Below are 25243 nucleotides of genomic sequence, written 5' to 3'. Positions count from 1 at the left end.
CACGTTTGACCTAGCTACCATTGACTAAAGTTGACCAAAACTTTCAGGACATCATTTTATATTATTTAAGTAATTATCATATTTTTATGGTATTTATTTAGGAGTTTTTAAGGTGGTCATAATTAATTGTGTTTAATCCTTAATTAAAGTGTGATTAAACAATGATTAAAAGAAAAGGAAAATATATATATTCAAATATATCAGATGGGTTTTTGAAACCATAAAGTTGTTTGTCTTATATGGATATGTCAAAGAAACACAACCTACTTGTCATGTCATCAATCCAAGTGACATACACCATCCACCATCCATTTTCCACAAATCTCCACCATTCAATCCACCCAACTTCTCTTATAAATAAACCCCCACCCCAACCCATTTTCTTCAAGTTAAAGAGACACAAAGTTGCTGGGATTTTTTCAAGAAGTGCTTCTCTTCATCTCTTTCAAATTCTATACACACACTTCTTCTCAAAAACCTTCTCTCTCTTCTATATACTTACATATATACAAGGTTTTTTTGAAACCCAAACTTAGCTTCACCCAACCAAGCTTTATCCCACCAAGTGAGCTCATCCACTAACACTTTCCGGCCTCCTGAAAGGCTTCCCAAGTTCGACCAAAGTGCCAAAATCCGGCCGAACCTCCGACGAAGTTTTTCGGCGAACTTTTCCGACCGTTCTTCAAAAGTGGTAACTTTTAGCTTCTTATTTGATTTCTTTTTATCCGAGCTTTGTACTTAATTTCTCTACTTCATCTTAAGCTCTAATACAAGATCTCTTATAAACAAAGTTCTCAAGAGAACTAACATTCGAACTCGGAATTCGAATAAGTACTTGATCTTCACATAAATCATCTCAAAAAGAAGATCTATAAACAAAAGTATTTTATCTCCATAGGGGAGATTATATTTGACCCAAGTTCACGAGTTAGCCAATTATTTTTATTATTGGATCTTGGCTAACATTATTCGTGCACATAAAATATTACGAAGAAAAGTTTTAATCCCTTATAACATCTCTAGTGTTCCGGGGGATTATAACTCGATCTATAAACACTTCGTAATTTGTCAAATATCAAAACGGATTAAGTTCACGAGTTAGTCAATTACTTGCACTTTATTTAATTGGATCTTGGCTAACCATTTCGTGCACATAAATTATTACGAAGCAAAGTTTTAATCCCTTCTAACATCTTTAGTATTCCGGGGGATTATAACTCGATCTTTAAACACTTCGTAATTATCCGTTAAAGTTAAGGACGAATCAAATCCACGAGTTAGCCACTTAATTTCATGCTATTTAATTGGATCTTGGCTAACATATATCGTGTGTATAAACAATTACGAGTCATATCGTATAAGCCCCTTCTAACATCTTTCAGTGTTCCATGGGGTTATACTACGATATCTATAAAATACTCGTAATTATTCGTCCAAACTTCGAAAGCACAATCTTAAGCCAATTACTTGCACTTATTTAATTGGATCTTGGCTAAGACTCATAAATCTTATAAACGTGCTTGAAGTTAAAAGAGTATAATTTGACCTTATTATCGTCAATATACAAGTATACCTTAAAAACTTAAGTTGATATACTTAAAGATAAATTACAACTCTGAGGTTGTAATTAAAGTATTCTTCGATATATAAATACTCAATCGAAAGAAGAAGAATACTAAAGAAGTCACAAGCCATAAGTGCTTAATATAAAAAGGGACTTCTCATATTACTCCACAACTTTATTAAATCTATAAAGGAGTAATTATAAATATACTTGACCATCTTGTATTATTCTAAGTCAAGTATAACTAATTAGTTTTAATATTCTTATTTGGATATTATACTACTTGTGGGCTAGTACATTAACATACTAGTTCAAAACAAATCTTTTCCTACTTATTTTGTTTCGTGGATTGTCTTATTCGTTTTGTAGTGATTTGAAGTGACGTGAGGTGATTCTCGTTCTAAGACCCAAGTCCTAGACGTACTAACGGGGAGATTAGTAGTCTTCGCACCGTGAAGAAGAGGAAATACCCAAGACCGGATCACTAAGATCCAAGACCGTCAAAAGCTAAGGAAGCCAAGTCCACACAAAAGCTCTACAACAACTTTAAAGAAATAGCGGGGAGTTATTGTCTAAGATAAGTTGTGTAGGTAATATATTTATTTTGAGGTGGTGACCCTTGTGTTACGCACCAAGATAAATACTTGTAAAGGGTGTAAAGGTTTCTCCGCCTACTAAAGGAGCGAGTTTATTATAAGGGAAAATCCCGAGTCCGGGAGAGGAGCTTGGGGACTGGAGTAGGGGTGAGCGAATCTATTAGAGGTTGAGTCATCGCGAACCAGGATAAAATCACCGTGTAGTATTTTCTTTCCTTGAAGTTTTAAAAAGGGATAAAATATTTTTAAAATGCCACAACAATTTTTAAATTGGTAATTAAGCTATTCAACCCCCCTTCTAGCTTAAAATAGCCCTCTTACGGGACCTTACACCCTCATAAACCTAAATAAGCGGTCTATTTGATGTTTAATCTTTCGAATCAAATATGCCACAATTTTCTGAGTATACATATTAAAAAATTGAGGCCCAAAATTCAAAGACTTGTTTCAAACTTAACATTTCAATTATTTTGTTTACAATTTATGTATATAATACTTATTTATAATACGTATTTATTTATTTCATTTCGTTTCGTATAATTTCGTATTAGTGTATTAAAAAATTAAACTCTGAATATTTATATCATTGTTGTTTTGTATTTTTGTGTGGTGTACGATATTGTCGACTCCGAGAAACATATTTTTTTAGGAAGACGTTATACAACCGCAAACTAAATCATGTTTTAATGATAGTAGTATAATATAGGATAGTGTAGTCTAGAAATGTTTAATTTAGTATGTAGTTAGTGGGATTCGAGCCGACAAATTTTAGTTGTTATATTTTTACAATTTAGATCTAATGATACCTATCATGTGATTTGAAAAATATAACGGTTGTGATGGTGAGGTATAAATAAATTATTTAATTTACTGAAATGAAAACATCATTTTTGATTTAAGAGATTAAATTTCACATACTAGTAACAATTCTTAATTAATTTTGAGGTTTTTTCAAAAGTTATGTAAAGTGGAAACTTTTTTGTAAATAATATTTTTTTTAAGTTTTTTATAAAATATAATATACATTTTTTCAGAATTTTTTTTACACAAATAACTTTTGTCACCATACAACCATATTTGTAATTAAATCAAGAAAAATTAATAAAAATACAATTTTTAAAATTAGTAAATGAAATCATCTTTCATCACATAATACATTACTTAATATGTTATATTAATTAAATCAAATGCAACGAAAAACAACTCAAAATTATTTTATAGACAAGCGGAAAATAATTATATTGGATTGCAAAAGATTTTTTTCAAATATTTTTAAATTATAAAATCACAAAGAAAAAACTAATATTTTTAATAATTTCTTATTAATAGTCATATTGTTGTATCTCCTAATTATTCTCATTTCCATATCTTATATTATTTACTTTCTAAATTCTCATTGGTATTATATACATATATGTGAAATCTCTTCTATATATAATGAACAAGGGGATAAAATTCATTAGATTAAAAAGTCTTATTGAAAAGATTAAATTACCCGTGTTTTTAATATTAATATAAAACATGTAGTTTGTGGGAATTGAATTTGAGATATTTTATTCACATGTATAACTCATATCACTACACCAGATTGTCACATGTGTTTATCGTACACATAATATGTAAGTGTGCTAAATTAATATTTTATTTAACTTTAAAGATAGTTACCTGAATTTCACAAAAAATTAGATAGTTACTTGAATATTTGTACAGTAAATTTTAAAGAATTGAATTCCAGATATAAAGTTAGGCATAGTACATAAATGGATTATTATTTTATTTATTAATCATCTTTAAGTTTGAAAATATATCTCATATATTTTTAACATAATTTTATTATAAAAAATAATTAAAATGTACATATATAATTTTTAAATAAAATATTGAAAATAGAATCTATTATATATAAATAATTTATATTGGTATTACATATTTAGATAATTTCGAATTATAAAGAGTCAATTCATTTTAGTTTATTTCGAATTTGAAACCAAAACTCGGCCCATTATTCAAAAAATACTCTAAAAACATCGTCACATTCTACGTTTAGTAAATTTAAATTAAAAACTCTGCGAGAATATCTTACCAATAATATGAAATTTTTTAATATCTTATGTTAATATAAATCAATGTGTCTGATGTCTTTATAAAATCAAGTCAATTGATTATTTGTATTAAAATTACTAACTTCACTAGTAGCGCATTATTGTTTTTGGGATTTGTCCCGATTTTAAAAATATTTAAAATTTGATATGAGATATCACGCTATTTGTTAAAACTACGATAATATATTAAATTGATCTATGTTTCATTTTTCATTTTAAAAAGCCTTTTCAAAAGAATTCTTTTAGATAAGTAATATTCATTGATCAAGATAATATTTTACAAATAATTTGAATTATTTTTAATATTTTGAATTATTTAAATAAAATTTAGATCTATACAATATTGTAACATTTGATTCAATGCATTTTATACTATTTAAATAAAATGTATATGTATATTGTTCAATAATTTGAAGGAATTATCCAGTTCAACTGGTCTTTATAAAATTTTATTGAATTGAAAATTATTTAATTTTAGGAGAATAATATACAATGTTATCAAATTATTATATGAAGAAATATTAGAGTCGTAATGAAAGAAATATAAAAGCGGTTTAAATAACGATATTTTACAATTTTTCTTCGAATTCTTTAAAAATAATCATAAATATCAATAATAAGTCTTTACAATATATAATCTATTTTTATGTTACAACCATGATTGATACTCGATTGCGTAAAAAATAGATATAAATTATTTGTTAGTGATAATTTGAATACCATATATAAACTATCGCCATTTATTTATTACATAATTTTAATTTTAGAATAATTATAGATGTGTTATTTAAGTAATCAATTGTCTCACTAAATGTTAATAGTGATTATACATGTACATAAATCAGATATTTAACACATAAATAATTGAAATAATCGTAATTTACTAAGAAATGTAACATAAAATAATTTACATGTTGACACACACACACATCTTGATCTTTTTTTGTTAACAGTAGTGTAAATAAAAAATTAACATTTTTCCGTACATACATACGTTAAATTTCAAAAACTAACATTTTTCATAAAATCAACTTTTATATTAGCAGTAGTGTAAATTTTACATTAATGTATATTATAATTGCAAGTCATTTTGACTCCATTTATGCATTTTTTTATCTTTTTAAATTGAGTAAGTTAATTGTAAGTTAGTAGTGAACTCAATAATACTTAGACCATTACATATAGTTTATTTAAAAAAATCTAAATTTTTTGGTCAATTCTGTATTCAACATATATGTTAATATTTAGTTTTTTCTTTGTAAACATACTAAGAGTATCTCCAATGGTGCAAAACCCTTAGCTAAATTATCTTCGTGAAATCTATGTGGCACCCAAGTGACAATAGTTAGAGATTATGTAAAATTTTAAGCACTCCAACCACAGATAATTACATTTGGTTGACTATATTTGTCGAACCACTAAGGGGTCGTTTGGTTCAGAAAATTTGGGTATCAGAGTTTTGTTCATTCTAAACCCATACCTGATGTTTGGTTCATAATTTGTATTCGCTGAAACCCATACCCGAAATCCACTTGAAATCAGATTTAATATCTTAGGAGAGAAGTGAGTATGGAAAAAGCGGTATGAGGTATCAGATTTACTATTATTATTCATCTTTATTTCTACGATTAAATATAATTTATGTACACATATTTTAAATTTGATATTATATTTAATTTTAAATAAAATTATAATAATATTTATCTAATGCCAATTTGTAAGATTTAATTTATTAAAAATTATTAAATTATTATTTAATTGGTTAAATTATATTTTACTAATCATATAATTTTTAAGTAAATTTTTATTTGTAAATTATATAAGAATTTAATTTCAATAAATGTATAATTGCACATAATATTAGAATCAAAATTGAAATGAAGATTATATTTGAAATAAAACAGATTCATTGCAGCACTGAACCAAACACATAATATCATGAATCATTCCTAATCCCCATACCAGCCTAACCCGATTACTGATTTCAAACCCATACTGACTTCTGAACCAAACGACGCCTAAATCTCTTAGATATAATTTTGATATGATAATTATACATAATATCAGTAGAGTGTTTTCCCTTCTTCTTAGGTAAAATTTTACATAATTCCTGATTTATCATATTTTAGCTAATAATTCTTCTAATTACCATCGAAGATGCTCTAACGACATTCTATAGATTAAGTTTAATCATTTCATTTTAACCGTACACTGACTACCGTGTTTATATTGATTCATTAAATACAAATTATACAACACAAATAAGTATATATATATATATATATTACATAATGAGCTATATTAAAAACGTTGTGTATTTTGTTAATGTCTTGTATGAAAATAATACATGTTCATAAACAATCAAGTTGTATTTGATATATATTAGATATTAAATAACATTATAATTATATGATATATAAAATAAGTTTAGAAAATGACCCGGTTATCATGCTAGTTATTTCTCCACAAATTATTTCTCCCAAATTAACGGGCCTCAGCACAGGCAGCCTATTTCACATTCACTCGGCACTTGGGCACAAATTGGCAAAGAAGGACCTTGAATTGTGAAAACAAGATGGGTTTTTTAAGATCCGACAAAAAACCAACAACGCATGTTTCAACATCTCCCTGTGCAAATCTCAGAGCTGCTTATGATAAATGCTTCAACAGGTCATATTACACAAATTTATATTGGTAAATATAAAATGTTGTAATAAATGTTTTTAACTGTGAATATGTGTTTGATATAGATGGTATTCTGAGAAGTTCTTGAAGGGTGTATGGGACAAAGAGGAGTGTGTTTCTGAGTGGAATAAGTACAGAGATTGTCTCTCTGTAAGCATTTTTCTTATTCTTTTTTACATTCTTGAAAAGTTTTTTTTTTTTTTGGATTAAAAATGTTTGTTGGAATGAAGATACATTTTTTTTATAAGAATTAAGGAGTGCCCAGAGTGTAGAATTCGATTCTTATCTTGACTTGTACTTAAAAATGTATTTACAACATTAAAAAGACACAATCTTCGCAATAACATATTGGTTTGCCTTTTTATTTAGTGTGGTTGATAAAATTGTTAGTAGAAGGCTTTTTTGGACAAAATTTATTGTAAATGAAAGTCTCTTTGTGATACGGTGTTTAATGTTTTTATTGAATTTCATGTGTGATTTTTCCAGCAACATTTGGATGATAAGCACCTGGCTAGATTCTTAGAGGCCGAAGGGATTGGCAATATGATTAATCAAGTTAATGCTTCGAGTCCTAAAGGTGCTCCGACATGATTAGTGCATTGAAAGGTAGATTGAACACATTGTTATCCTTGTTCTGTATTGCTTTGAAGTTTGTTAGTATATGCCAGGGATAGTTATACTGAATAGCTCATATGAACCACAAAGTTTAGTCATTATTGGTTCATGTTTCAAATTTTGAGTTCTAATCTTTCCAGAGATACGAGTTTTAAAATACCAAGTGATCCACTAAACATATATTCTTATCGACTATAAAAACTTTTCAGCAATTAGTTGGTAAGATGCACCTCTTTTCAATGTAAATCGTCCAAAAGAAAAATGATGTGCAACTTAAAGTGGTAATGTCAATCAGTTACTATCATTTTTCAGATGTTGGGTTCTTAATTCTAGCCGGGCTACTAATGGTACTGAATACTGATGTCTAATGCAGACAGGATGTCTGAGGTTTAATTTGATGCTTTGAACTAATGCCTGGTTGAAGTATGCAATAGGAGGTTACGAGCAGAATTATCTTACAGATAGTGTCATTATTGTGTCTGATAATGGATAATGTGCTGTAACTTGTACATTTAAAGAATATTCTAGTTTGTATTGTCTATCGTACTATATATAATGTATCGGCTTGTGATACTATGTCGTTAGAATTTGAACTAATGAAGAGGAATCGAGTCTTTTAGTCGAGTTGGGAGCCATATAGTTTGCTTCTACCATGTGCTTGTCTTTGTTTTACATCACATTCTTAAAAATGTTGTCAGGGTACCCTCTATTCATCCCTCTTTCTACCCCCTTCCCCTCCTAAAGTCATTTATGGGGTCCCATTTAATTCGTCAACTTACCTATAAAATATTTTCTTTTATTTTTATGAGAGTGAATATATATTTCATAGGAGCATAAAAGGGTTCATGTATGCAAGCTTTACATATTTTAAAGCCTGGGTAAAGAATAAGCAGTGCCTGCAGTTTTCTGTGGCCACTATATTGATGTCCTTGACACCATGTACATTCTTAGAAATTAAATTTCTATATGAACTAAAGAGTCGCTTTCTGTTGCTTTTTTTAAAACATAACAAGTTTAATTTCTGCATAGATGCTTTTAGTCAGAGTTACCTTCTTAAACTCGAACACCAAGTGAACATAGTTATCCATTGACAGACCTGTTCACTTGTAAAATTTTCTAAGCTTTTGGCTTGTGTGTGGCCTGCTGGGCATAGAGTTTTGCATAAAGAAGAAAAATCCTTCTCAAGCCTCTGAAATATGTGTGCTTATGTTAGCCCGTGAGCAGCGTGAGCATCTCCTAATCAGCTTATATTTTGTTAGGCGTGTCTAAATAGTACGGTGAACTACCCTATGGTGATGGAAGGCTGCTTTACTGTAGCGGCAGATTTTCAAGAACTCCAGTGGCTGCTTATTTAACTTAGTTTCTGTCAAATCAGGCATTCTGGTGAATTCTCTTTTAACTTGGTACATTTGCAAATCGCCGTATCATATGTAGAAGTAGTATTTCTGTCGCAATTTGTAGTTTAGCTAAAGGTAGCAGTGAACACATTGTGATACTAATTTCATCTTATTTCATATCATCTATATCTAGAAAATAATGGCGCTCATCTCCTAATTGACTGCAATTCTTTGTCTTTTCCCTGGCATGTGCATACACGATTTACACAGCATACACTTTCTTCACCGTCTGATGGGATAATGAGAGATTTAGATAAGAAAGATATTAAGGTCTTTCTGCGCTCAAGACTACGGAAAACATGCTTTCCTAATAACCAAGAGAAGGAGATATTATTCTTTAACCCTTGCTACATTTTTTCGGTTTAATTAGTACCAAAATGCATGTTACACCGTAATTTCCATACATTACGTTTTAGATGTAATTATTTTATATTTTAGATTACAGAGAAGGCTCAATTGATGGAAGGAATGTCCCTCAGGATTAAAGGGAAACAACTAGAAATTGATCGAGTTGAGGGGACTTCCGCTCATGAAATTGATCTGACCCTGGCATCACAACATCAGCTTCCGAATTTCTTCAATTACCTATACAGTCCATGACATACCGGTGCCAGGGACATCCACCTACAACTGCAAGCTCCATATTAAGCTTTACAGGAAATTTTAGTATCTTCATTCTTACTTTTCTCTTCTCTCCTTTTTTCAACTCGGGGGTACAGTTGTTTTGGTAGCAACTCTTATATATATTAGTCGGAATGTCGGACTGAATCTTTAGCAAACAAATGCTTAAGAAGCCCTCTGAACAAAATGGCTTTCCTGCCTTTTTTTTTTCTGTTGTAATCAGTAAAGAGTAACTAAAAGATGCATTTGAACTTCAAGTTTTTTTCTACTTGATGAAAATTTTAAGAAGTGTTAATTATTGGTAAATATGAGGATAGCAACATTATTTAGTACTTCATAAAACAAAGCCATCTGTCCAATAAAACAAGTTCATGAATATGTTAAAAGTGCAACTGCACTGAACAATGTCCTCGAGTGGAAAGTCCACTTAACAGATGATTCTTTGCCTTGTGAGCACTCCATTTTTGGCCTTACAGAACTCTTGTTCTTGTCCATTTTCTTAAGCCACTCTTTGATAGCTCCTGGTGGCGGGGCTGCCCCTTCGACGCCGTGTCTGAATGCTTCGCCGCCGTGGAGGTATAGCTGTGGTGGAGTTCCTACAAAACAACACCACAAGGGGGGTTTGGGTCCCGCGGCGCCTCCGGTGTGAGAGTAATAACTTGCTTTTGGGGAAGATGAAGATAAATATGAATGAAAGGTGGCAGTGCGTGTATATGAGTGTGAGAGAGTGATTAACCCCAAAACCTCACCTACTTGGGCTATTTATAGCCCAATGATAGGGTTTTGGGGTTGGTACCTTTAAATCGTAGCCATTGGTTCTGGGAGCGGAGGACACCTGTTTGGAGTGGATGTTTTACACGTGTCAGCGCGGGACTGGTCGAGGAATGTTCTGAGGATCCTCTGACACGTGCCCTAATTATTCCCATGATTGATGTGTGACAGTTGTCCCTATCATGTGCTTGGGCCAGTGTCTCACGTTCTGGGATTTCTCAAGGTTGTTCTTGCGGGACTAGGTCAGTTAGGACTGGCAGTGTCTGGGAGTAGACTGATTTAGGATGCAGGACTATCATTTCAGGAGCTGTATGAATATTTTTTATCGATCCCATTTGTTTGTCTGGAGTTAGGAGTCCAGGACTAGTCCTTTCAGGAGCTGCATGGAGATCGGAGGCTGAGACTAGACCTTTTAGGAGCCATATGCACTATCTTGTGCCCCCACTCCCTTATGCAGATTTTCTGGATGGGGGAGTAAATTTGGGCTTGTTTGAAGAACGTGAGCTTTTGATTGTTGTCTTTAGAAGAATTTGAGCTTTTCTTGTCCCCCAGCCCGGATTGCGTTGAGTTCAGCCAATCAGGACTAAAGTTGGTTGTCTTTAGAAGGATTTGAGCTTTTCTTGTCTCCCAATCCGGATTGCGTTGAGTTCAGTCAATCAGGACTAAAGTTGGTTGTCTTTAGAAGCATTTGAGCTTTTTTTGCCCCCAGTCCGGATTGCGTTGAGTTCAGCCAATCAGGACTGAGGTTAGTTGTCTTTAGAAGAATTTGAGTTTTTCTTGCCCCCCAGTCCGGATTGCGTTGAGTTCAGCCAATCAGGACTGAGGTTAGTTGTCTTTAGAAGAATTTGAGTTTTTCTTGCCCTCAAGTCCGGATTGCATTGAGTTCAGCCAATCAGGACTAAAGTTGGTTGTCTTTAGAAGGATTTGAGCTTTTCTTGCCCCCCAGTCCGGATTGCGTTGAGTTCAGCCGATCAGGACTGAAGTTGGTTGTCTTTAGAAGGATTTGAACTTTTCTTGCCCTCCAGTCCGGATTGCATTGAGTTCAGCCAATCAGGACTAAAGTTGGTTGTCTTTAGAAGGATTTGAACGTTTCTTGCCCCCAGTCCGGATTGCGTTGAGTTCAGCCGATCAGGACTGAAGTTGGTTGTCTTTAGAAGGATTTGAGCTTTTCTTGCCCCCAGTCCGGATTGCGTTGAGTGAAGCAGTCCGGACTTGGAAGTTGAAACGGTTTTGGGAATTTTCCCCCCAATGATTTGAATTGTAACAATTGTCTTTTTTTCAAAAGACGTGCTGTAATTAATTACTATTTATTAATCACTGTTTACGATGGGTGGTTAGGATGGTGCCACGTGGCGTGGCTTTTCGACTTTCACCACGCCTATAAAAGGCGACCCTGTACTCTTTCTTTTCTTTTTTACCTTCTCTCAATTTCTCTCTCTGCTCTTCTCCTTGTTTTCTTATTTTTCTTCGTTGTTCTTGCCGTCGCCGCCGTTTGTCACATGAGAGTTCTTGGAGGTTCGTTGTTGTTGCTTAGTCGTCCCCAACCACTCCATAATTTTTATCTTCGTAAGTCCCTATTTTGCTCTTTGTTCCATTCTTCGAGTTTGCTGTTTGTTGTGCATATATTGTGTACTTGATGATTTCATGAACAAAACACCTTAGTAGATTTTACTTAGTGAAAATGTAGCACTCGACGGATAAGGATTATAGTCCCGACGGATAACTCATTTTAGTCCCGACGGATAACTCATTTTAGTCCCGACGGATGATGACTTATTATCCATCGAGTGAGTAGCTTATGTAACAATAAATTTGTAGCACATTTCTGCATACACCTTTGTTTAGATTCTGTAGTAACATATAAGTCATGTTGACTTTAACTAGATATGCAGAATAGGTTGATTAATTGTACATAGATGATGTCTTGTAATTCTGCATAAATGAAATAAAGTCAAGTGCCAAACAGCTACCGACGGATGATTAACAAAGCTATCGACGGATGATCAATAGCTATCAACGGATGATCAATATAGCAGTCGACGGATGATCAACTAAGCCATCAACGGATGATCATAAACTCGACGGATAAAGAATTCAAATATCTTTTGACAGTGACAACACAGTCATATGCGTCGAGTGTATGCAAATGGAATGTGGTAGCCTAATCAACTGGGTTTTCGAGAACAAAGAAACATTGTCATTTACATGCTATTATGAAGATATTCAAAGATGCTGGAATAGAGTAATGAAGTAGCATTGTATTAGACTAGATAGTTTTCGTTTTATTATCTTGTCTTATCGCTTTGTAATCTTGGTGATATATAAACCAAGAAGTAACAAATAGAAAGGTATCTGAGATACAAGCAGGGAAACATTTGTAAGCTGAACTCTTAGCATTTCTCTGTATTCTTAGTTGTTCAATAATTGTAAGCAGCTGTGAGCTTTTTGTACACAGAGTTCTCTCGATATATATTATATATCTCTGGTGGAATCATTCAATCCACCAGAAAGTTTTTAAAGACTGTTGTTTTTAATTACTTGTGTTTTGATTCATTTCAAGTAACTATTCCGCATTCTGCTAATCAATTCACACACATATATATTTGAGTTAGAACATTTTTATTCAAGAAAAAGTTTCAAGAATTTCATTTAACCCCCCTTCTGTAATTCTTGTTATTTTGTTAAGGGACTAACAATTGGTATCAGAGCAAGCTCTTAAGGAACAAAGAGTTTAAAAATCAAAACAATACAGCAAGATGAACAAGAAGGATGTTGGAGTCAAGATTCCTTTCCGGATAAAGATAATTACCATTATTGGAAGGTAAAGATGCATCTTCATTTGCTTTCTCAAGATGAGGCCTATGTGGACTGCATAGAAAGAGACCCTCATGTTCCAATGAGAGCTGCAACTGGAAATGAGCCATCTGTCCCCAAGCCAATGCATGAATGGTCTGATCCTGATATTGAACAAGTCAGGAAGGATAAAAAGGCCATGAATATCCTGTTTAATGGAGTTGATGGTGATATGTTTGACAACATTATCAACTGTAAAACTGCCAAGGATGTTTGGGATACAATACAGATCATCTGTGATGGCACTGAGCAAGTTAGAGAAAACAAGATGCATCTACTGATTCAGCAATATGAGCATTTTCATAATGAAGAAAGTGAGTCTCTCACTGACATTTTCAGTAGGTTTCAAAAACTGCTAAATGCTTTAAAGTTGCATGGAAGGGTCTATCAGACAAAAGACTCCAATCTGAAATTCCTTAGATCTCTTCCAAAGGAATGGAAACCAATGACAGTCTCATTAAAGAACTCACAAGATTATAAGGAGTTTACTTTGGAGAGACCGTATGCCATCCTGAAAACTTATGAGCTTGAAATAGAGCAAGATGAGAGGATGGAGAGATGAAAGAAGAAAGGAGGGTCCATTGCACTAGTTGCTGAGTTAGAGAAAGAGAAGGAGATGAAGATGGAAGCTGTTGAGTCAACTTCAAGGGTCTGTGAAAGCAAGGGCAAGGGGCTTGCAGTAGAAAGTGAAGATTCTTTGAGCCAAGATGACATGGAAGACATTGATGAACATTTAGCATTTCTTTCCAGAAGATTTGCCAAGCTCAAGTTCAAAAAGAACTTTGGAGCAGCCAAGCCAAATAGAAACATGGTGGATAAATCAAAATTCAAATATTTCAAATGTGGCTTGGCATGGCACTTTACCAGTGAGTGTAGGAAGTCAGATTTTAGTAAGAAAAAGTTTGAGCCTGTGGATTATAAGCAAAAATACTTTGAGCTGCTCAAACAAAAGGAATGGGCTTTCATTACACAAGAAAACGACTGGGCAGCAGATGGTCTGGATAAAGATGAAGATGTCAGCTATGTCAATTTAGCCCTAATGACCAAGTCTGATGAAACAGAAACAAGTTCTTCAAGTAATCAGGTAATTACTACAAACCTTGCACATTTATTTAAAGCTGAGTGTAATGATGCTATAAATGACATGTCTACAGAGTTATATCATTTGCGTGTTACACTTAAGTCTCTTACTAAAGAAAATGCTAAAATCAAAGAAAACAATTTATTTTTGAGTGAGAGAAATAATGTGCTAGAGTCTCAGTTCATTGATTTTGAAAAATTAAGAATTGAGTGTAAGATTGTCAAAGAGGAATTAACCGAGTCCTTGAAGAAAGAAGAAATTTTGAAGAAGCAGCTCGAGCGTGAATAAGAGGTGATTAAGGCATGGAAAAAATCTAGAGATGTCCTTGCTCAAATTACCAAAGTTCAAGGAATCGAGTCCTTCTGTGATGCAGCCTGGAAAAAGAACAAGGAGAAAGTAGAACAAAATTTGGTGGATGGAGTGCTAACAGATGTAGACTCGACGGATGATGAGGATCATCCGCCTGATAACAAAAAGGGTTATCCGTCGACTGATGATAATCCTCATCCGTCGGCTGTAAGCAAGCCTATCAGTAAAGCCAAACTTGTTAAGCTGAATGAAAAGTATGGATCTGTTTCCAAGAACTTTGTTTCAGGAGAATTGAGTCAAGTTAAGAAAGGGAAAAAGGCTAATGTTGGTCACATGACTGTCAAACAGTTAAGTGACAGACTTGAAAGGATTGAGGTGAAAATAGAGGTTAAAAAGAAAAATAATAGAAATGGTAAAGTAGGGATTAACAAACACAATAACTACACACCTAATAAGTATGCTCCTAAAAAATATGTGTCAAGTGTGGTAGTGTAAATTATTTGTCTGTTAATTGCAAATCTGTCATGCCTACTTCCATGTCTGTGCCACCTCACTTTCCTAACATGAATGCCATGCCTCCCATGCCTATAAATGCTATGTCAACACATAATTTGAATGCACAGTTTGCTAATATGCCATTTGCACCTAATCCCTATTATGCTGCATTTAGTATGCCACAAATATTATTTAACATGCCTTACTGGAATAACATGTTCACTGATAGCATGCCATTCCCTGTTGATTATAATATGCATGATAATTTTGTTGCAATGAATGGTTTCAAAGACCCAACTCAAATGACCAAGGATGAATCTGATATCTCCAAGTCAAATGAGATAAAACCTAAGAAACAGAAAAGGAAAGCTAACAAGGCAGGACCCAAGGAAACTTGAGTACCAAAATCAACTTGATTTGATTTTGATGTGTGCAGGGAAATAGAAAGAATCTTTGATACTTGGACAGTGGTTGTTCAAGACACATGACTGGTGATTCTACCCTGCTCACAGAGTTCAAGGAGAGAGTTGGCCCAAGTATTACTTTTGGAGATGACAACAAGGGTTATACTGTGGGATATGGCTTGATTTCAAAGGACAATGTCATCATTGAGGAAGTTGCCTTAGTGGATGGTCTCAAACACAACTTGTTGAGTATCAGCCAGCTTTGTGATAAAGGCAACTCAATAACCTTCAACTCAGAAGCCTGTGTTGTGACTAACAAAAGAAGCAACAAAATGGTTCTCACTGGTGTGAGAAAAGGAAATGCGTACCTAGCTGATTTCAACCCATCTAATGCAGAATATGTTACTTGACTTCTCAGTAAAGCAAGTCAGGATGAAAGTTGGTTATGGCACAAGAAGCTATCCCATTTAAACTTCAAGACCATGAATGAGCTAGTAAAGAAAGAACCGGTTAGAGGCATTCCTCTAGTGGAGTTTTCTAAGGATGGACTGTGTGATGCCTGTAAAAAAGGGAAGCAGATTAAAGCATAATTCAGGAAGAAACTTGATTCAACAATTGAAGAACCTTTACAACTGCTACACATGGATTTGTTTGGACCAGTCAATGTGTTGTCCATCTCAAGGAAAAGATTTTGCCTAGTAATTGTAGATGATTTCTCAAAGTTCTCTTGGACATATTTCCTAAAGTCTAAAGATGAGGCTAGTGAAATCATCATCAATCACATAAGGCAAGTCAATAATCATCCTGATTTCTAGGTTAGAAGAATCAGGAGTGACAATGGAACTGAGTTCAAGAATTCTGTCATGAGAGCATTTTATGAGAAAAATGGGATTCTGCATGAGTTTTCAACAGCAAGAACTCCACAACATAATGGAGTAGTGGAAAGGAAGAACAGATCACTTATTGAAGCTGCAAGAATAATGCTTGAAGAATCTAAACTGCCAACATATTTCTGGGCTGAAGCTGTAAATACTGCATGCTACACTCAGAATATTTCTCTGGTTAATCAAGCAAGATGCATGACTCCCTATCAATTATTCAAGAACAAGAAGCCAACTCTAAATTTTATTCATGTCCTTGGTTGTAAATGCTATATTCTGAGAAATCAAACTGATCAAAATGAGAAGTTTGATGCTAAAGCAGATGAATGAATTTTTGTTGGATATGCTGTTGGTAAATCATATAGAGTCTACAATCTAAGAACCAACATTGTTGTGGAATCAATACATGTTGTGTTTGATGATAAAAAGATTGAAGGACTTAAGATGGAGATTAACATGAGAGCCTCAAATTCAACAATGTGGAGATGGTTAGTGATGACAGTGATGATGAAAGTGATCAAGAAACAATATCAAAGGATAATGCAGAAAAATCTACTACCAATGAAGCACAAAACTCAACATCTGCCGAGTTGCATAATGCTTCATCCGTCGGGAGGAAATCTGCGTTATCCGTCGGGAGACAACCAGCTTCATCTGTCGGTACTCAAAATTCACCATCCGTCGGGTTATCAAAAGGAGCAGGAAGTCATGATAGATCACCTATAGAAAGTTCTCCTTTCATAAATCAAAGATCCACAAACTAAGGGGGAGTTTCTAACAATCAAAACTCAATCACACATCAAGACAACAATGTGGCCTCTTCATCTAGAGCTAATCTACCTCAACAAAGAAAATGGACAAAAGATCACCCTTTGAGCTAATAATTGGTGATGTTTCTTCTAGAGTTCAAAACAGGAGAGCAACTCAAGAAGAATGTCTATATAGCAGCTTTCTTTCCAAGGAAGAACCAAAGAAGGTAGAAAAAGCTTCGTTGGATCCTGATTGGATTTTAGCTATGCAGGAGGAGCTAAACCAATTTGAAAGGAATAATGTTTGGAAGCTGGTGCCCAAGCCTAAAGGAAAGAATCCAATAGACACCAAGTAGGTATTCAGAAACAAGTTGGATGAAAATGGCATAGTAGTCAGGAACAAAGCTAGATTGGTTGCTAAGGACTATTGTCAACAAGAAGGAATATATTTTGATGAAACATTTGCTCCTATTGCAAGACTTGAAACCATTAGAATCTTCTTAGCCTATGCAGCCCATGCCAATTTCAAGGTCTATCAAATAGATGTCAAGAGTGCCTTTCTGAATGGAGATTTGGAGGAGGAAGTCTATGTCAGTCAACCTCCTGGTTTTGAAGATCCAAATTTTTCAGAACATGTCTATTATCTTTTGAAAGCACTTTATGGATTGAAGCAAGCACCTAGAGCCTGGTATGACACTTTATCAAAGTTTCTTTTAGAAAATCATTTCACAAGAGGTACTGTAGATAAAACTTTATTCTTTAGAAATGTTAATGGCTCTAGTATACTTGTTCAAATTTATGTAGATGATATTATTTTTGGCTCTATAGATGAGAAACTTTGCAAAAAATTTGCCAAATTGATGCAAAGTAAGTATGAAATGAGTATGATGGGAGAACTAACTTACTTTCTTGGTTTGCAAGTTAAGCAAGTTAGTGATGGAATATTCATTAGTCAAACTAAATATATTTTTGATCTTTTAAAGAAGTTTGATCTAATGGATTGCACATCTGCAAAAACTCCCATGGCTACTGCAACTAAGCTTGAATTAAACACTACTGATAAGTCTGTGAATATTTCAAGTTATAGGGGCATGGTTGGCTCACTTCTGTACTTAACAGCTAGTAGACCAGATATAATATTTGCTACATGTTTATGTGCTAGATTTCAGACTGATCCTAGAGAATCTCACTTAATAGCTATTAAGAGAATTTTCAGATATCTCAAGGGAACACCAAAACTTGGCATTTGGTACCCTAGAGATTCCGGTTTTGATCCAACTAGTTATTCAGATGCAGATTATGCAGGTTGTAGAATTGATAGAAAAAGTACAACAGGAACCTGTCAATTTCTAGGAAACAAGTTTGTGTCCTGGTTCAGTAAAAAGCAAAATTCAGTTTCTACTTCTACAGCTGAAGCTGCATATATTGCTGCTGGTAGTTGCTGTGCACAGATATTATGGATGAAAAATCAATTGCTAGACTATGGTTTGCAAGTTGAGAGGATTCCTATTTTCTGTGATAACACAAGTGCAATTGCCATCACTGAAATTCCAGTACAACATTCAAGGACAAAGCACATAGATATCAAGTACCACTTCATAAGGGAGCATGTAATGAATGGTACTGTGGAACTACATTTTGTTCCAAGTGAGAAGCAGCTTGCAGATATCTTTACCAAACCACTGGATGAATCCACCTTTTCAAGGTTGGTAAGTGAGTTAGGTATGCTTAATTATTCTTAAATCTATATGAGATAATTTGCAAGTTGATATGCAGCCAGAAATTTAATTGATTTTTAGTCTCGGATGAAATTTTGGCTAAGTCAAAATTTACATCTCGACGGATGATCCTTATCCATCGAGTTTGATCATCCGTCGGTAACTATTTGCTAATAAAAATCAATTATTTTTCTGTAATATTTTATGACTCGACGGATAAATGTCTATCTTCATCCGTCGAATTATCTTAATCTCAGCCGTTAATTCCCTGAACATTATCCATCAAGTATACTTACAGTTAGTAAGCATAACACGACAGATAATGGGTGGAATTTTTACAGTTTATTTTTAAACGGCTATTTTAGGCAGTTTTCATTGGTTACTTTATTTTACTTTATTATTTTTAGCAGTTATTCTTTGAGATAGTATAAAAGTTTATTTCATTTCAATTATTTTTCTTTTATCATTCTCAAATCAACTGCTCAAGTTTCTTTCACTTTCAAAGCACTTAATCTTTCTCTTTAAGCTCTCATTCTCTAACAATGATGCCCGTTGTCAAGATTATGTCTCAAACTGGGTTCATTTATGAGAAGAACAATTTCACTGTATTAGTAAATAAGGGTATTTAGCAATCTGGTGATTATCACAAGATGATGGACTTTGTGAAGAATTGCAAGCTTAGCTATGCCATGCTGGAATCACCCACAATCTTTTGTGAAGTTGTTGAAGAAATGTGGACCACTGGTACATACAACGCAACAGATAAGACAATCACACTCACCATTAAAGGTAAAAAATTTTGTATCAATAGTGTTGTTATTAAAACATGTTTCAAGATTCCTGATAACACTGTGACCTCACCACACACTAACACTGATATAATCAATATGCTTAATTCCATGAACTATGCTCTTTCTACTTCTAAGTTAAGTGACATTAGGAGACTGGGCCTTGGGAAAGAATGGAGTTTTATGTGTGATGTAGTGACAAAGGTCTTTTCAGGTAAAGTCAGTAATTTTGATTCAGTCAATATCTCCATGCTTAACATGCTTTACATGCTAGTTACAGATAAATTCTATAATTTCAGTGACCTTGTTTTGTTTGAGTTAGGTTTCAAACTAAAAGAGTTAAATAAGAGATGTAAGAATGTGTATTATGCTAGATTCTTTATGATATTAGCTAACCACCTCTCTGAGGGTATTGTGCTTGAGAACCCTAACAACAAATTAGATTGTTGGGTTCAAGAGAGAAGGCTCATTGCAGATTTGAACAGGGCCAATCATCACAAGGAGGTGCCACTGTTCTATTTCCCTGTAATGGAAGCACCTCAGGTAAGTGAGGTAAGTTCATCTATCCCTACCACTATTCCAACATCACTAATTTTTTTGAGTTCTAGTGTGGCTATGGCAACTGTGCCAATGACCCAACAGTTGCCTACCCAAGCTACCAAACCTGCAAATATTTCAAAACCCAAATCAAAGAAAGCCCCCTCTGGTATCTCTCAAAAGATGCCAGTTGCAAAATCCACCAAAACCAAAGAGGGGAGTGTGCAGGTGGGTAAGTCAGGTGAGGGAAGGGGTGAACATAAAAGAAACCCCAAGAATAAGGATGGAGAGTTGAGTGGTTCCCAGCCTAGCCACACTGTAGTTTCCCCAGAAACTACAGTGCTTAAAAAGGATAAAAGCTCACTTCTAGCTGCATCCTCCCAAAAGGATGTAGTTATTGAACAAAGCTCTCAACCAAGAGCACATGCCAAGAGGGTCAGGGACACAAGCTCACCCCAAACTTATGCCAGAAAAAAGAAATCTAAAACCCTTGGGGATGCACATGGTACACACACTGTGCAAACTGGTGCTATAGACACAGTCACTGCACCTTCACAAATTTAGTTTGATGTGGCTCCAATAAATGTGGAGTCACAGCCAAAATCTCTAGTAATAGAAGCACCCCAAACACCTAACTCACCCACAAACTCACTGGATGTGGATATGATAAACACATTAATTCCTGATTCCCCTTCTTTAACTTTGTTGGGGAAGCCAAAATCTAGTGCAAGTGAGCATCATCTTTTAGATGATTTGTTGGCTCACTTGCCCATTCTTTCAGGAACTGTTGAATCATCTGTGCCCCAAATATCTTCAATCAGCACAGAGTCCACAATAATTTCCATTCCTAGTTCATTCATTTATACTCTCTCGACGGATATTGTTCATCCGTCGAGTAGTGATTGTATCCCGACGGATAAGCTTAACAGCAGTTATCCGTCGGATAGCAAAACCACTAACCCGACAGATATCACTCATCCGTCGAGTATCTCTGCACAGCTTCAAGCTTCATTTATTTCAAGTGCAGAAGATTTAGTGGTTGTACAGTCACTTTTAGGATTGAGAGAGAAGAGTGTTTTGAGTGAGAGTCTGGGTTGCTCCCAGGAAAAAAGAGAGGAAATGAGTGGAATTATGCAATCCATTTCTTCAGGATTGACAAAAGAAAGTGAGAGGAGTCCCACCTTAGAAGGTGAATGTGAGGGTGTGAGGGTGGGGAGCCAGGGTGAGACCCTGATGCAACAAAATAGAGAAAACGAGAGAAATGCATGTACTGGAGCTATAAGGATGGATGTCATTGCTAGTGAGTCAATGAATGTCCAGGATGCAGACAGGGAGGGACTATCTCAGCATCCTAAACCTGTTATAGATTCCACCTCCCTTGATGCTGAGGCATTTACTCACCCTGTTCTAGCTTATCAACTTCTAGCTGAACAGGGCAATGTCAATGGAGAAAAGATGCTCAATCTGGTGCATACCACACTGTCTATGATAAGAGCTAAGGATGCCATCACAACTTTGCCTTCTATAGCTGGTGATGTGGATTATGGGACTGGTGGTTCAGCTGATTTCTTTGGTGATGAAAGTGTGGATAGTGAAGATGAAGCAATGGACATAGAGGGAGAAGTGGGTTCCAGTTCAAGATCAGGTATGCCATTATGGGCATTTTCAAAGCACTGTGATGAGCACTACTCCAAGACAACCCTGATCCAACTAATCAATCAGACACATACTTCTCTTCAAACCACTTCAAATGCCAGCACTAAGAAGCTCCTTCAGGCAAATCTAGCCACTCTGCAACTTCAACAAATTCAAGGCTTCCAACATGCTAGGGATGTAAACACCATCAAGGGTGATATTGAGGAGATGAAGAAGGCCATTTCAGACAAAATGGACTCTTAACTTCCAGAAGCTACAATGCTTGACATCAAGAGGCAATTAAAGAAAAATTTTGATCTTGCAACCAAGATAGATGCATTGGATACAAGAATGTCAGCCATGGAAGCATTTTTAACAGCCATTCATCTTCATCAAGCCCAATAGACAGATTTACTTTAAAAACTGGTGGCTGCTCACACCCCCTCCTCTGCTCAACTTGATGATAACAAAAAGGGGGAGAAAGGACCCAGTGATGAGGAGAAGCTTCAAATTCAAATCAGTATAGTAATTTTGTCTTCAATTACTATCTCAAAGCCACCAGTTACAAATAATATAGATCTGATAAATGAAGCAGCAGCCAACATTAGAGCAGCAGAAATGAAGCAGTTGAAGCCAATCAACTGGGAGAAGATTGATGAGGATATACAAAAGAAGATTGGACTAGTCAAGGAGCCAGTAAAGTTAGCCATCCATCACTCTCAAGTCAAGCAAATTTCTGTGAATGAGATGAACATGGACTATCTGGAAAGGGGACAATCATCCTGCATCAAATCTCCAAAGGATGAAATAATTCTGAAATCAAGGGTAAATTATTCAAAATTATCATTGAAGAACCCTTTGGATACTGTGTATGAGACACCTAAGCCTGATGAAAAGAAGCTTCTGTCAAGGTCAATTGCTTTCTACAAAGATCCAGCTGATTCAGCTTCAAAAAGGAGAATTGCTAAAATTTTCAGGAATAGAAAATAAATTTGTGTGGTGGCTGGACATCCTCAATTTGCTCAAGCAAAGAGAGAAGAAAAGGCTAGATTGAAGCGGGAAAAGAAGCAAGCTACTCTAGATGCTAAAAAGGCTAAACAAAAGAAAGAGCAAATTACTATCTTGGCCAAGCTACATGCTGTAAATTCATCACAACAAATTCCTGCTCAGCCATCTAAAATCACTGAATCTCAAGATCCAGAGAAGCAAGTTGAACAACAGAAGAAGTCTCCAAGAATCAATGAATTGGCTAAAAGAACCAAAAGGAAACTGGACATTGTTGATAAGGAATTGGAGAATCAGTTTCCCAAGGAGTCCACTTCAACTACAACTCAAGCATCAAAACCCTCTGTGATATTTGAAGATATCAAGGTGGTGGATCCTTACAAGAACATTTATGGTGAACCTATTGTGCCTAAGGATGAGCCAATAGAATGGGAGAATATACCAATTCCTGCTTCAATTTGCCAATCCTCAGCAAGCCAAAAAGAACAAAGTCAAGAGCAGTCAAGAAAGTGAGGTTGTCACCTCTCAAATCCAAATCTCTAGTCAAAGCTCAATCTAAAGTCAACGAAGGAGATTATATGTACTTGTGTGACATCAAGGAGTTTTCTGATCCAAACCTCTATCTAGATGAACTAGATGAAGTGAGAGGAATTGATGCATACAGAAATCTATCTGAAAGGTTAGTGTTCAAGTACAAGGAAGGAAAGAAGATTCAGTGGCCACTTCACAGGATCCTTCAAGAAAGCCAAGTTGTACTGATTAAGTTGTATATATTTATATGTATATTTGTTTGTGTTGTGTTTTGGTGTTTGATTTTGGTTAATAGTATTTTTCTGAAATTAAGGTTTTTTGTTTGGGTCCGGACTTGGTTGCTTAGTTCGGGCTGATATATTTGTATTTGGTTTTTGTTGTTTTTGTGTTATTGTGACCTTTGGTCCGGAGTAATAGGCTAGTTCTAGGGTTTTTCTGTCCGGAGTGGTTATTCTCTATGTGTGTTTGTTTTGGCTTCTAAGGTTTGGTCTCGAGATTGTTTGCTTTTGACTTTAAATAAAATTGAACATAGGCTAGTCCGGACCATATAAATTTCAAGATGAATAAACTGTAGGTATTTAGACTAACCTTTATCACTTGTTTTAGGTTTATGGTCCGGACTAAAGCTCGTGCAATGGCTTATATTACTTGCTATCTGGGGCCTTCTGGTTCGGATTTAGAGTCTTCTAGTGATTCTGAGCGAGTTGAAATGGGGAAGAAGGCGTCCACCTCTGATTTCGAAGCCATAACTAAACTCTCTGTAGCTCGAATTTCCTGTAGGAAGGTGTCTTGCACTCCGGAGGGTTTATGGGTGATACCCCGGGTTACTTCATCACCAAAAGTGATGAGATAGAGAACAACTTCTATTATAGAAGTATTAGGTCCGGGTACGCGAGGCAGCCTAATGCGGGTTCGGGGCCTTACAATAGGGAAGAATTCGACAGAAAGTTCACGGATAATATAGTGGCCAAGGAGCATTATGAGCTGAAGGATGAGTACACTACTTTAGATCATGCGGCGCAAGACTCGTCAGTTCGGGCTGCTTTTCAGTTGGATCACCGGATTGAGTGGAGGTGGCCGGAGCCAGATGAACGGATTTATCACAGACCGGCTGATGGATTCGTTCCGGTATGGTTGGAGCATCTTCGTTCCGGATGAAATCCACATTGGCATTTCTTTTTGAAGCATCTCTGCAAGTATGAATACAAGCTGTCTCCTATGCAGATAACTCCGAATGAGATCAAATGGATGACCTGGTTTATTGCTTCCTGCAATCAGTTCAAAGTTCAGCCCACTTTCAACTTATGGCATCATATCTTCCACCTGGTCCGGTCCAGCCAGATGCCTCTGTATGAGATTCGGTTCCGGGCTCCGGAGTGTGGTTATGGTGGCTCTTATAGGCCCGTCATTCAACAGTCCTCTTTGAAGCACTGAAAGATTATGCTGAGGGGTTTGGACTTGCATTACCTTCCCCATATTGCTGTTGAGGGAGTCCGGACTCGTTTCCGTAGGGATGTTTTCCGGGGAGATGCCATCCGGATGGTTTTTGCTTTTTATGAATGTTTGGGTTTACAGATGACCTGGGATACTTTTATGATGCACAAAACTATGCATAGGATAGGGTGTAAGTTATCTGTTTTTGTGTCCGGACTGCCTATCTGTTTTTGTGTCCGGACTATTTATCTGTTTTCTTTTATTGTAGTTTTTTGTAGTTTTTTGACTTGTATTTTTTGTCTTATTTTCTGGCAGGTTTACCACACTATAATCCGGATATGTCTTCTTCTGCATACAGGGGTGCCCTTAAGGGTTTGGGCAAAGCTTTCAAGTTGCCGAAGAAAGTTGTTGCTGGTGGTTCCGGATCCAATGCTTCTGTGGAAGAGGGGTCGCAGAGTAGTGTTGTTTCGAA

The 25243-nt window shown here is 35.2% G+C and overlaps 1 protein-coding gene across 4 annotated transcripts; it reads left to right on the top strand.

Annotated features, from left to right (window-relative positions):
• The first annotated feature begins 6716 nt into the window (after nt 1-6716).
• On the top strand, nt 6717-9886 carry LOC141675281 (uncharacterized protein At4g33100). Of its 4 annotated transcripts, none has more exons than XM_074481996.1 (4): nt 6717-6932; nt 7013-7097; nt 7434-7553; nt 9398-9886. In XM_074481996.1, the coding sequence occupies exons 1-3, from the start codon at nt 6838-6840 to the stop codon at nt 7536-7538; spliced, it is 285 nt and encodes a 94-aa protein (XP_074338097.1). In that variant the 5' UTR covers nt 6717-6837; the 3' UTR covers nt 7539-7553; nt 9398-9886. The 4 variants fall into 4 exon arrangements, with proteins under 4 accessions (XP_074338097.1, XP_074338093.1, XP_074338096.1 ...); XM_074481992.1 differs by having other exon boundaries at nt 8822-9886; XM_074481995.1 differs by lacking the exon at nt 9398-9886 and adding an exon at nt 7875-8811.
• Nucleotides 9887-25243: the final 15357 nt, after the last annotated feature.

The sequence above is a fragment of the Apium graveolens genome, chromosome 7, assembly GCF_009905375.1.
Source record: "Apium graveolens cultivar Ventura chromosome 7, ASM990537v1, whole genome shotgun sequence".
Lineage (NCBI taxonomy): Eukaryota > Viridiplantae > Streptophyta > Magnoliopsida > Apiales > Apiaceae > Apium > Apium graveolens.
This window is presented reverse-complemented; position numbering and strand designations above follow the sequence as displayed.